We start from the raw sequence: 13019 nt of genomic DNA on the forward strand, positions 1-13019 counted from the left end.
AGCCTCAGTCTCTCCCCAGCTTAGAGATGCATTTTCTTAGAAAGACCCAGGGTGCAGAATCAGGGATGAAACACAGGTGGGAACTTAGGCGGGCGCTGCTGCCTCCGCAGCACCCCCCGACCGGACGGCCGTCCCCAGCGCCTGGCCCTGCCCCCTCCCGCACGGAGCCCCGGGGCGGCAGGGCCTCCTCCTGCCCTGGGCGGGCGTCCAGACATCGTGGTGGAAATGTCCATCCCCAGCCCGCTGGACAAAGGTGAGAGCGTGGCGGGAGGCCGCACAGGCACTCCTCTCGGACCTGCACTCAGGGTCCTCCTGAGGGGACAATGCCCCGACGTAGCATGTGTCAGCTGATTCTGTGCTGTGCCTGGATCTGCCGGGCACTCCTGTGTTCTCTGACTCAGCCCTCCTAACTTGATGAGATAGTAAGTCGATGCTGTAGTGTCTCGTGTCTAAACTCATCGCAGGTTGGTTTTTCGCTCATGTTAAGTCCACTGTGGCCCCGGGTAGCCATCTTCCTTGGGCAGGTCAGCCCGCTTCCAGGCACCCCATAGTGAGTCCGCTCCTGGGCAGCTGCAGGCCGCTGGCTCCTCTGTCTCAGCTCGGTGCCTCGGGGGTGCTGGCAGGCGTGGGGCCCAGCTGTTCTGCACCCCCTGTCAACGCCGCAGCATCCACAGCATCTCCTGTTGACTGGACCCCACCGGGTACCTGCTGGACTGTAGGGGGCTGATGGCACTTCTCTGCATATGCAGGATCAGGGGTTGGGGGCTGAGCCGGAAACACTGCTGAGAACTCAGCTGGTCACCACCCTGGGCACTTACAGCACAAGGGACCATCTCAGTCTGTATAAAAGTGGCCCTTGAGTGACCAAATTTGACGTTTTTGGATTCAAGTCCTTTATCAGGTATTTTGCAAATATTTTCTCCCTGCTTGTGGCTTGCCATTTTATTCTGTCAGTCTTTCTCAGAAAATGTTTTAAATTTGAATTAAGTTCAGATTATGAGATTTTTCTTTTATTTGTATGGGTTGTACTTTTGGTTTTATATCTAAAAACTGATCACCAAACTCAACGTTCATCTAGAGTTTCTCCTGTTTTTCTTCACAGGTTTTGAGATACTGTGATTTACATGTAGCTCTGTGATATGTTTTGAGCTTCTTTTTATGAAAGGTGTAAAATCTGTGACTTGATTTACCTGTTTACGTATGGATGTTCAGCACCATTGGAGAAAAAACTGCCCCTTCTCCACTGAATTGCCTTTATTTCTTCGTCAGAAATCAGATTGTATTAAACTTGTATTAAACTTTGTAAAGAACCCTCCCCCAAAGCCTCTCAGCCAGCAAGACTGTTAAGTACATATCAGAGAAATTTAAGGAATGATAGATGTATTCTCATTTGTTCTTACCTTGCCTCTTAAAAAAAAAATATGCATTGGGAGCTGTTACTAAAATAACTGCCATTCAGAGTAACAGTTGCTTGAGGCCACAGCCTTCTCAGCCCATAGAGGGCTCTCCTGGGAGACGCAAGCTCTGTAAGGCAGGTGCTTTTCCTCACTGCTGTGTCCTTCCGTCACAGACAACAGTTCCTCCATGTGATGCGCCCAACAGCTCGCGGGAAACGACACGTTCCTCTCTTGCAGGTAAGACTGTAAGTTGCAGAGGCGGGACCTCGGCCTTTCAGACCAGACGTGCAGAACGTACGGCTTCTCTGCACCAGCAGAACCGGGGTGTACTTCAGGGGGCAGGTTGTGCACACTGAGGAGTGGGGCTGCTCGTGTGGATGGGTCAGGTAGTAAATTTGCCCTGAAGGCTTGACTGGAGTTTGTATAGTGGCCTAGACTGGATTCTGAGGTGGACAGGGCAGGAGAGGACACGCCTCGGGAACCTTTCCACACCCATGTCTGTCCGTGTTGTCCTGAGAGTACACGAGGGCTTCCTGGGCAGGGCCTGATTGTTTCTGAGAGCATTACCGGGTTTGTTTCCTTTATTCTAGCTCTCCCCCTCCTGCAGTGATGTGGTGACGGCCAAATCGCCATCGCCGAACCCATTCCGCGGGCTGTATTGTAGGCGAAGTGAAGTACAAGTCGCTCAGTCGTGTCCGACTCTTTGCAACACCATGGACTATACAGTCCGTGGAATTCTCTGGGCCAGATTACTGGAGTGGGTACCCATTCCCTTCTTCAGGGGCTCTTCCCAACTCAGGGATCGAACCCCAGTCTCCCTCATGGCAGGCAGGTTCTTTACCAGCTGAGCCACCAGGGAAGCCCTATGACACTAAACCAAAGGTATATTCTAGGAAAATTTCTCTCTTTTAAAGTAGTCTGTGGAGTTTTCCTGTCTGATTCTACTAGTATTTTATATATATATTTTTGTTGTTTTCAGAAGCTTTATTAACCCTTTAAACCCTTAGGACCAAACTGCCCTTAAATTTTTCTAAGGAGAAGGTAGACAGCCATCCAGATTTTTGCAGCATTACATCTTTGGCCCCCTTTCTTAAAAAGGATATGCTGCTGCTGCTGCTAAGTCACTTCAGTCATGTCTGACTCTGTGTGACCCCATAGACCGAAGCCCACCAGGCTCCCCCGTCCCTGGGATTCTCCAGGCAAGAACACTGGAGTGGGTTGCCATTTCCCTCTCCAGTGTGTGAAAGTTGAAAAGTGAAAGTGAAGTCGCTCAGTCGTGTCTGACGCTTAGCGACCCCACGGACTGCAGCCCACCAGGCTCCTCCATCCCTGGGGTTTTCTAGGCAAGAGGACTGGAGTGGCTTGCCATTGCAGGTTCAGTTTAATTAACACCGACTTTTTAAATGTACAAAAATCTGCTTCTGCTTTTTTTTTTTAAAGCAAATAAAAGGAAAAATATGGCATCATTCCAATAATCAAATGCCAATAAAATGGCAACGGTACAAAGATCTAAGCCAATCTCAAATACATCAGATTCATAATTAGAATATCATGAAATAATTTTAACAAGAAAAAGCTTAATAAGTAAAGGAAACCAAATGACTGTGTTAGCTGTAATTAATCTTACAAACTTTCCAATATCATAATTGCTTGTTTTTGAATAACTAAATGTAAGCCTCACTTTTTAAATTAAATGCCTACTCAGCAAAACTATTTGGAACAAATACATTTATGCAAATTTACATCCTAGAATACCAGAGAAAACAGGAGACGTCCGTCAAGGGTGAGTAAGAAAGTTCTGTCCTTTTTCGTCATCTGTGTGATCAGGTGGCAAAGGACATGCTTTTCTCTTTGCTTTTCCCAAGCCACTGCTTCCTGCCTCCTCAGGAATCCTATTCTCTTTTTCTGAATGTTTAGGCGACAGCCTGAAAAATTCTCCAATTCCTTTTTGTCACGTGGGAGTTGTAGGTGGGAAACCCCCGAAATAAGGATCTGCAGGCTTTATGAACATGGACCTCTCTCCTGAGAGAGGGAAAGGAATTTGATTCCCTCAATATAAATAAATTTTCAGGTAGAAAGAGGGAAAGACTCCTGGGTTCTTGTTCTTTAGAATGTAATTAAATGTCTCCAGGAGGAGAGACCCCTGGAATATCTTCATGGCTTCTGGGTCTCAAACCCTTTTGAAATGTAAGCACAGACCACAAGAAAGGCGAATCTCTATGCATTAACTTCTAACGCCTGTCCTTTGTCCAAAGTCCCAGTAAAAATTGTTCAGAGAGCCCTAACCATGCAAAATACAAAAATATTTTCTCTGATGCCTGCAGTCCGATGTCCAGTCACTGGCATAACTCAACCAAGAAGAAGCTGGCAAGCAGGGAGCTGGAATAGCTGAGACAAACTTTGGGCCAGATTTCGTGGGGTGTGCTCCTCAGGCCAGAGCATGCCTGAATGCAGGTCCTGGCACTTCCCCAGAGTTATCGTAACAGCTTATCAAGAGACTCACACACCATACAAGCCACCCGGCCACTCTCAGAGCTGTGCCATCACCACCGTAATCAGTTCAGAAACATTTCCGTCTCCACCAAAAAGAACCTCATACCCACTGGCAGCCTTTTATGCACCCCTCCAACCTTCCCCCAAGACAGCCACTTCCTGTCTCTAGAGTTGCCTACTCTGGGCCTTTTTTTTAATAAGTGGAATTAAACAATATGTTATATTAGTGTGTTTTTGTGTGATTGACTCATTTCACTTAGCATAATGTTCTCAAGGTTTTCCATGTGGTAGCATCTACCTACCTTCTTTTTGTGAAATAATATTCTGCTGTATGGATATATGGATATACCATGTCTGATATGTCAGTTTGCAAGTTGATGGACATTTGAGTTGTTCCCACTTGTTGCTGTTATGAATAATACTGCTAGGAGTATTCACACACTATTCACACACAAGTTTTTGTGAGGACGTATGTTTTCTCTTGAGGACACACATGGAAGTGGAATTTCTGAGTCATATAATAAGCCCGTGCTTAGTATTTTCAGGACTTGCTAAACTGCATTCTGAGTAGCTGCCGCGTTTGACATCCCTGCCGGCAGTTTCTCCACGTCCTCTCCAGCGCTCCGTATCTCTCTGTCTAAACGTAGCTGCTCTGGTGGACACGGAGCTGTACCGCACTGTGGTTTGGGTTCGCGTTTGGAGCACGGTTCATGCTCCCTTAGAAGGTGTGTTCGGCTGTGTTAGGTGTCCTACAGACGTCTTTTAGGCCTAGTTGGGTGACAGTGCTGCTGAGGTTCTCTGTCCATTATTGAAACTAGGGTGTTGAAATCCCCCCGTCACTGTTTACCATCCTCAGCTCTCATTCCATCCAGAATGCCTGAGTGCCAGAATCCTTCCGTTAGGCGATTGTTGCATCTTCCTGAATGGATGGCCCTTTTATCATAAAATGTCCTTCATCTCTGGCACTTTGTTTGTTCTAAAATCATTTTGCCTGATACCGGTATAAACTTTCTTGTTCTTAGGGTAGCTGTTTGCATGATATACCTTTTCCTTTCAGCCTGTTTGTATCTCTGAATCTAAATAACCTCTAACTTTTGCTTGAGTTATTTAATCCGTTCACATTTAGTGTTATTATTGATGGAGTTTGATTTATGGCTACAAGTTGCACTTTTTTGTTTCTTATATATGTCATGAACTTTGTTTTTCTGTTCCTTATTTACTGCTTTCTTTTGCATCAAGTGATTCTTTCCTGGTGTAATAATTTAATTCCTCGTGTGCTCGCTGTGTACTTGGGTGTCTTTTTCACACACGTCACTATGTGAGTCTCAGGTGATCAGTCCAGCATGTTGGTTTGATTTACGACATGTGTCATAGAATAATGGTTACCACAGTAGATTTAGTAAACATCCATCCTCTCATATAGATACAATAAAAAGAAAAGTAATTCTTCCTGTGATGAAGAATTACTCTTAGGATCTGCTCTCTTAACAACCTTCCTGTGTGTTGTCAGTATCTTCTGAAAGTTACTTTCTCGGTGGTTGCTCTAGGGCTTACAGCGCCCTTCCTACCAGCGTCTTTTTGGGTTTGTCCTGAACTACCCCCGCTGAGGTGTCTCTTCCGCACAGTTTATATTCCCCCTCCCTTGGTGTTCTGTTACTGTTATTGCCTCTATGCCTGTTACAGATCCAAGAATTACCTATTATGATTTTTACTTTCTATCATTTTATGTCTTTAGATCACCTATGGCCACAAAGTGAGGTGGGGACTCGGGAAACGCATGTGAGCAGGGGGCTGTGCCTCTTGGTGGACAGGGTCCCCGGAGCTGTCGCTGGAGGCAGACCCCTGAGCTTCCCCTGGATGACTCTGCGGTGAATGACACCCCCACCAGCCTCTGTTAGTCGGCAGCGTGTCCTGAGTCAGCCCTTTCCTAGTGCCCGGCCACTAGCTCCAGTGGCAGTGTCACGGGATGGCTCAGGGTCCCCTCATTTCTACTTTTGTGAAGTTGTCATACACTGTGCTGTGTACCGGGATTTCTCACAATTTGGGTTCCTCCCCTTGAATTTAAATATAGTGTAGGTGGCAATCTTGTATAGCTGTCTGTGATTGTTCAAGAAACTGAAATGTGCAGAATGTGATGAGTTTGGAAGGTGGTCTGGGTGTGTGCTGCAAAGACTCGGAGCAGGAAGCAGAGTTGAAACAGAGTCGGGCAGTGGGGAGACGTTTGCAGCTTGGCCCCTTGCTCTCCACACTTCTGGACACATGTTTCTACAGGAAGATGAATGCTAACCCTCTGACTTATGTGATGTTTTTGAAATGTCTTTCATGAGTGGCAGCTTTAGCAATTTTATCTGGTTGTAGTCTGCATCAGTGGGCTGAGGAGAAAATGGAAAGCCTCTTCCCCCACCCCCCATAACTTATAATCAAGTTCTGAACTTTGAACAGAATGGTTTTCCTTTAACACCTGCCTTGTGGGAGCTACTGAACCGGGCACCTCCGTTGTGGTCAGCATGCTGCCCAGAAGCTGTGACCACCTGGCACAGGAAAGCTACGCTTTGTAAAGAAAGCAGAGGGGAAATCTCTGCCACCTGCCACCATGCTCTGAGGACACATCAGGGGCACACACCTGGTGAGTCTTGCTCAGTTACTGAGAAGAATTACTGAAATCATTGTGTTAAAAGCAACCTTCTCCCTAAAAAACCCACCCACCTAGAACTGAGTCACGTTTTTCTGTTCGTGTTTAGCTGTTAAGCAGCATCGTCTATGTGATGTGCCTCGTAGCAGCAACCAGTCAAACTAGGTCACTTACCCAGTGTGCATTTTGAAGTCTTACCACTGGAGCAGGAGGTGGTATTTATCTGCTGCTATTTCCATTTCTTTGAAAAAGGTAAAAACAATTGCAATGGCTTATAAAAATATTTGGCAATGGATCTCCTCAGAAACAGAGAACCTTTAAATTTTTTTTTTTCTGAGCAAATAGATGATGCAGAAAACTTGGAAATAGAATGTTTAAGCAAACATTATTTCTGCTTACTTGCAAACATTTTGCAAAATTCAAAAGTCTGTAAAATGGCCAACTTTCTAAGAACAGAGAAATACATATCCAGTTGATCCATTGTGGTCAAGTAAGGGAGGAGCAGGAGAGCAGAGGAGGGACGAGGGGGAAAGTGAAAAGGGGAGCCGGCCAGGAGACGGTCTGAGGAGGGGAGGCGGGGGCAGGGAGGGTGAGGGCTGGGAGGACCGGCTGGACGTCGGGGGGCGGCGACCACACGGGACCGGTGCTCCCCGCGGTGGGAGAGCTGTGCTCACTGGCCGCTGGCCTCTGGGCTCTTCTCGGGAGCGGGTGGTCAGCTGGGGCTCGTGTGTCAGCCGTGACACCACTCAAGTTCTCTTTTCTATCGGTGACTGACGTTTCTGATCAACTGGCCATGGAAGCTTCCTGGGAAGAAATGTCCTCAGCTGCTGTGGGGTGGACAGCTTAATCTCCTAAGCTGCTGGCTTCCAGCAGATTTTCCCTGCTCCAGTTCTGAGGTTACTAGAATATGAAAGGCAGGGAGGGAGGGACAGGTTATTTTTACCAGTGATGGCCACTCCTCAACCTAAGTAATTCTCAAAAAATGAGTTGATAAAAAAAAATCTTCAAAATTCTCAGAGGTCTATGTTTGTGTATTGAAAAAGAAGTGAAATCTTTAGTCCTGTAAATATTTTAAATATCTCATTAGTATTTAAAGCCTGTCTGTGATGTTAAATCCAGAGTCAAAGAGGCAAGCTCTTTCCAAAAATGTACAGATTTTTTTTCATAGAGACTAACTCTTTAATTGTGTGGACTTTAAGAAGCATTAGAAATATGGGCCACCTTCAAATGCATACCTGAATAGGAAACTTTGCAGAAGATAACTTTGCTGTTTCTCCCCGGAGTAGCTGAATTTTCCACTGTGGTTTGGCCTCTGTGGTTTTAGAAATTATTTATACGCTGAGCGTGTGCTCAGTTATGTAATAGCAGTCATAGTGTAGGTGTCCTGTCCATCGACCTTTATTCAGCCAAACTCGTCCGAGGTGAAACCCCACTTAGTAAGATGATTCAGAGGTGAGTGCCCTTGTTAATTAAGTTTACCTTTATAAAAAGATATGGAAACTTTAACATCGAAAACATCTACGGCGCAGATCCATTAGTCAGTAAGCTTAATGTTCAGACTAAGATGTCAGAGTGGCTGCTGTAAGAATGCTTCTTGAGTGGAAAGATGGAAATTATCAGCAAAGAAAGAGACGCAGCAAGGAAAGCTAAATGAAAGTCAGAAGTGAAAATTTGAGAAAAGGAAACAAAATTCTCCCTGAATGGGCTCAGTAGCGGAGCGAGGATGACAGGCGGAGCCGCTGAACTTGCAAACAGCTCCACACAATTAGCCGGTTTGAATGGCAGAGAAAAGACACTGAAGAGCAAGCACCAAGCCAGGGGACTTTGGGGTAGCGCCAAAACCGGAATCCAGAAAGAGATGAGAAAGAGTGTACAGGAAAAGTGTTCAAAGAAATAACGGCAAAAGCTTATCAAATCTGGCGAAACATGGAAACCTGCAAGTTCAAGAACCTCAGGAAACTTCAAACAGGACACCCTGCACCTCACACCAAATTCATATTCTAGACACCTGGTGATCAAACTACTGAAAACTGCACAAAAGCAGCCTCGAGAGCAGTCACAGAAGGCAGTCTTCATCGCGGATCAGAGGCTCAAGTGCGTGCAGATCTCTCACTGGAAGCAATGCTGCACACAGAGAAAGGAAGGTCACCTCAAATGAAGGGAAAGCAGGAGATCCATTGGCAGCAGACCTGCTCTGAAAGACTTGCTAAAGGAAGTTCTTCAGACAAAAAAGATACAGATACCAGAGGAAAACGTGAAAAACCAGGAGTAAAAGAAGCATCAGAAAAGGCACTTGTGTGAGTAAGAAAATAGACTAGCCTTTTTGAGCTTTTAAAAATGTTTATGATTAAAAACAAAAAGTAAAGCCTGTTGGGGTTTTAGTGTATGTGATGTATACAGAGGTACAATCGTAATAATATAAAGGCCAGGGGTAAAGGGACCTCTGCGGCCACTAGCTTTCTCCACGTGACTTGAAGTGCTAAAAATATATATATATACATATATCAATCAAATTGACAAATTTAGCTAGGTTGACCAAGGAAAAGAGAATATTCAAATTATTAATCAGAAATGCAAGAAAGGACATTACTTCTGATTTATAGGGAAAAAAGGATTGTGAGCAAATATTATGAACAACTGTATGCCAACAAATTAGGTAACCTCAATTAAGTGGGAAGTTTCCTAGAAAAACATTCACAAGACTGACTCAAGAATAGAAAGTCTGAATAGACCTGTAAAAAATGAAGGGAATGAATTATTAATTTAAAAGAGTACCCAAGAGAAAAATCCAGTCAGGGGCTTCACCACTGAATTCTACCGAATTGTTTTAAAGTGAATAACAATTCTTCACAAACTTCTAAAAGAAGAAAAGAGGCAAGAACACTTTCCAATTCACCTTTTGAGGCCAATTTGCTGACACCAAAGCCAGACGCTCTTACAGTGCATTGATATGAAAACGACTGATGGATATCTCATGTGAATATGGATGCTGAAACTCTGAGCAAGGGTTTAGTTTTTGTCCAAATTAATGATTTCTTGATTCTTAGTTAAAAGTAACCATGATAAAAATCAATTTGATCCCCCGTTTTTGAACGTTCATTCTCCAGCTGAGTGACCTCGTGTTCAGAAAGACAGCGAGGACAGAATTGGTGGGAAAACTAGTTGTGGTTGTTCAGCTGCTGAGTCGTGTCCGACTCTCTGTGACCCCGTGGACTAGAGCCCGCCAGGCTCCTCTGTCCATGGAATTCTCCAGGCAAGACTGTTGGAGTGGGTTGCCATTTCCCCCTCCAGGGGATCTTCCCAACCCAGGGATGGAGCCCGCATCTCCTACATTAGCAGGCAGATTCTTTACCTGAGCCACGTGGGTAAATAAAGCTTCACCAGTTTATCCAAAAGAGCAGTTAAATTTCTGATTTCTCCTTAAAAGTACCTGAACACTCTGATGTCAGTCAGATCTGAGAAGGAGACGAGGCAGCTTTGCTCCGGCCTGGGCCTGGCCCTGAACGGAATGACAGCGCAGGCGGCTTCCTTGCCGCTCTCCCTCCAAGTGACTCTCCTCCCCCGGGTCCCACTGCCTTCTTCCTCACGGACAGCTGGCCAGGCTCCGGATCTCCCCAGCAGCCCCGGAAAGGCTTGCCTTGCCTGTAGTCCCATTCTGAGACCTCTTGGTATGGTCACGGGGGAAGAGCCTGGGTCAGTTGAAGGGCACGTCTGAGCTGAAATCTAATCCTCATACTCAGGGCGTGTATTAGGACCACGTTTAATCTCCCCTGAGCCTCAGTCTGTAAGACAGGGTGGCACCTCGCTGGCAGAAAGGTTGGGAACGCCCAGCGGAAAGCCGCGTGCGGCGCGGTCAGGGTCTCAGTACTAACCCGTGTCCTCCTCGCCTCTGTCTGCTGAGCAGCACTGTCCCCGAGCTGTTTCACTGCCCCAGGCAGCACGTGTGGACGGTGACGAAGGTCTGTGGGGAGCCGCGTAAAGCCAGCAGCTCCGGACAGTACGTCTTCCAGGCACAGGATGTCGGTCTGGAGTTAGGGCTTTATGCTGCGCGGACTCCATTTACTAAGCGCATACAGGAGTCCTGGGGTCCGATCTCCTTCCCTCGCTTCCTGGCCGGGTAACCGTGGGGCTCCTCTCTGGGCTCCTTGGTGACTTCTCCTCCCCCAGGTCTGTGCGGGACTCAGCGGAGGAGCCGTGGAAGGACTTGCAGCGCACTGCTGGTGCGGAGGTCGGCACCCAGACGTGGGGCCTGGAAGTGAGAGGGCGGCCTCTCACACGCTCCGAGAAGTGGAGCCCACGCTCTTCGAAAGGCAGGAGAGGACTGAAACAGCCCTGGTGTTCGCGCCGTCGAAACACACCTCTTGAAGAACGGCTCTAAGAAGTTAAAAGTTTATACCACTTCTCTTTAGGGAAATCTCTGCTTGCCTTTCGAGTTTTCGAAACCTGTCACTATGGTCAACCAGCCGGATCACACAGGGTAGGCTAGATTCTGCCGTGTCTCTTGTCTCTCCCAGACCCGTGTCCGTCCCAGGCCTGTCCCACAGCACCCCCGCTCAGGTAGGGAGCTGACAGCCTCCCCCCAGTTTGGAGAACCTGGACACCAGACCTTAAAAGGTCTCGCCCGGAAGTGCAATGGATCTCCAGCCTCTGTGCGTTAACTAAAACAAGTCTTCAGTGACACCAGCTTGATGGAGACTTGGCATCTGCTCTGAGCGCGTGAGCTGCTGTGAGCCCGAGCAGGGCGTCTGAGCAGCCAGTCCCGTCTGACCTGTGCAGGACACTGCCCACCCAGCGATGCTGCCCCGGGGGTGGCTGGGGACATGGTGCTCTCCCTTTCCCAGAGGAAAACTCCAGATAAGACCTACAATTTCAGAGTTGAATCTCAAGTGATTAATAGAAACAGCTTTCTCTAGGAATTCATGATCAGATAAAGATGTATTTGACACCCTATAGATGCAGAGCCTGTGGTTTTATCTAAAAGGAAAACCTGAATATCATTGCTCCTAATAGAAATTATTAGTTCAGTTCAGTCACTCAGTCATGTCCCACTCTTTGCGACCCGATGGACTGCAGCACGCCAGGCCTCCCTGTCCATCACCAACTCCCGGAGTTTACTCAAACTCATGTCCATCGAGTCGGTGATGCCATCCAACCATCTCATCCTCTGTCGTCCCCTTCTCCTCCCACCTTCAATCTTTCCCAGAATCAGGGTCTTTTCCAGTGAGTCAGCTCTTCACATCAGATAGAGTACTGGAGTTTCAGCTTCAGCATCCGTCCTTCCAATGAACACCCAGGACTGATTTCCTTTAGGATGGACTGGTTGGATCTCCTTGCAGTCCACGGGACTCTCAAGAGTCTTCTCCAGCACCACAGTTCAAAAGCCTCAATTCTTCGGCGATCAGCTTTCTTCACAGTCCAACTCTCACATCCACGCCTGACTACTGGGAAAACCAGAGCTTTGACTAGATGGACCTTTCTCGGCAAAGTAATGTCTCTGCTTTTCAATATGCTGTCTGGGTTGGTCATAGCTTTTCTTCCAAGGAGCAAGCGTCTTTTGATTTCACGGCTGCAGTCACCGTCTGCAATAAAGCCTTTCACTGATTCCATTCTTTCCCCTCCACATGCCATGAAGTGACGGGACTAGATGCCATGATCTTTGTTTTTTGAAAGTTTAGTTTTAAGCCAGCTTTGTCACATTCCCCTTTCACCTTCATCAAGAGGCTCTTTAGTTCCTCTTCACTTTCTGGCATAAGGGTGGTGTCATCTACGTATCTGAGGTTATTGATATTTCTCCCGGCAATCTTACTTCCATCTGTGCTTCCTCCAGCCCGGCGTTTCGCATGATGTACTCGCATATAAGTTAAATAAGCAGGGTGACAACGTGCAGCCTTGACGCGCTCCTTTCCCAATCTTGAACCAGTCTGTTGTTCCACGTCCGGTTCTAAGTGTTGCTTCTTGAGCTGCATACAGGTTTCTCAGGAGATAGGCGAGGTGGTCTGGTATTCCCATCTCTTTCTAAGAGTTTTCCACAGTCTGTTGTGATCCATACAGTCAAAGGCTTTAGGGTAGTCAATGAAGCTGAAATAGATGTTTTTCTGGAATTCTCTTACTTTTCCTGTGATCCATCAGAGGTTGGCCATTTGATCTCTGGTTCCTCTGCCTTTTCTAAATCCAGCTTGAACATCTGGAAGTTCTTGGTTCACATACTGGTTGAAGCCTGGCTTGGAGGAGTAGGTTTGAATAATGAACAGTAGGTTTGAATTATGTCCCAGGCTTATGGTAATACATTCACTTGTTCAGGGTGCATTGGTGCAGAGAAGTAAGTAAATAATGAACCCAGGGGTATTAATGTAGCTAAAAATGCTTCGCCTGGTGTCTGGCTTGGAGCGGGTGCTTGATAAACGCCCGATGGAGCTGCCCTCAGTACCCTTGCAGTGCGCTCCCTCTGGCCTGGAAACTTGGGGAAGTCCCAGCTGTGACAGCGCGGCCCTTCTCAA

The 13019-nt window shown here is 46.9% G+C and overlaps 1 protein-coding gene across 2 annotated transcripts in view; it reads left to right on the forward strand.

Annotated features, from left to right (window-relative positions):
• The first annotated feature begins 5643 nt into the window (after positions 1–5643).
• Positions 5644–13019, forward strand: part of LOC148776380 (uncharacterized) — an 8368-nt gene continuing 992 nt past the window's right edge. The window contains exons 1-3 of one of the 2 annotated variants that reach the window (XR_016038469.1): positions 5644–6774; positions 10427–10519; positions 10690–13019. The exon at positions 10690–13019 is cut by the window's right edge and continues 992 nt beyond it. Coding sequence is in view for 1 of the 2 variants with exons in the window: in XM_088840894.1 (XP_088697020.1) it covers positions 7964–7974; positions 10427–10519; positions 10690–10900 (315 nt within the window). In the remaining variant the exon portion in view is untranslated. Of the gene's footprint in view, positions 6775–7128; positions 7975–10426; positions 10520–10689 lie in introns of those variants that run through there. The other variant, XM_088840894.1, reaches the window with a different exon arrangement.

Source organism: Moschus berezovskii, chromosome 10 (assembly GCF_049115385.1).
Source record: "Moschus berezovskii isolate FMDL1 chromosome 10, NW_MosBer_1.0, whole genome shotgun sequence".
Lineage (NCBI taxonomy): Eukaryota > Metazoa > Chordata > Mammalia > Artiodactyla > Moschidae > Moschus > Moschus berezovskii.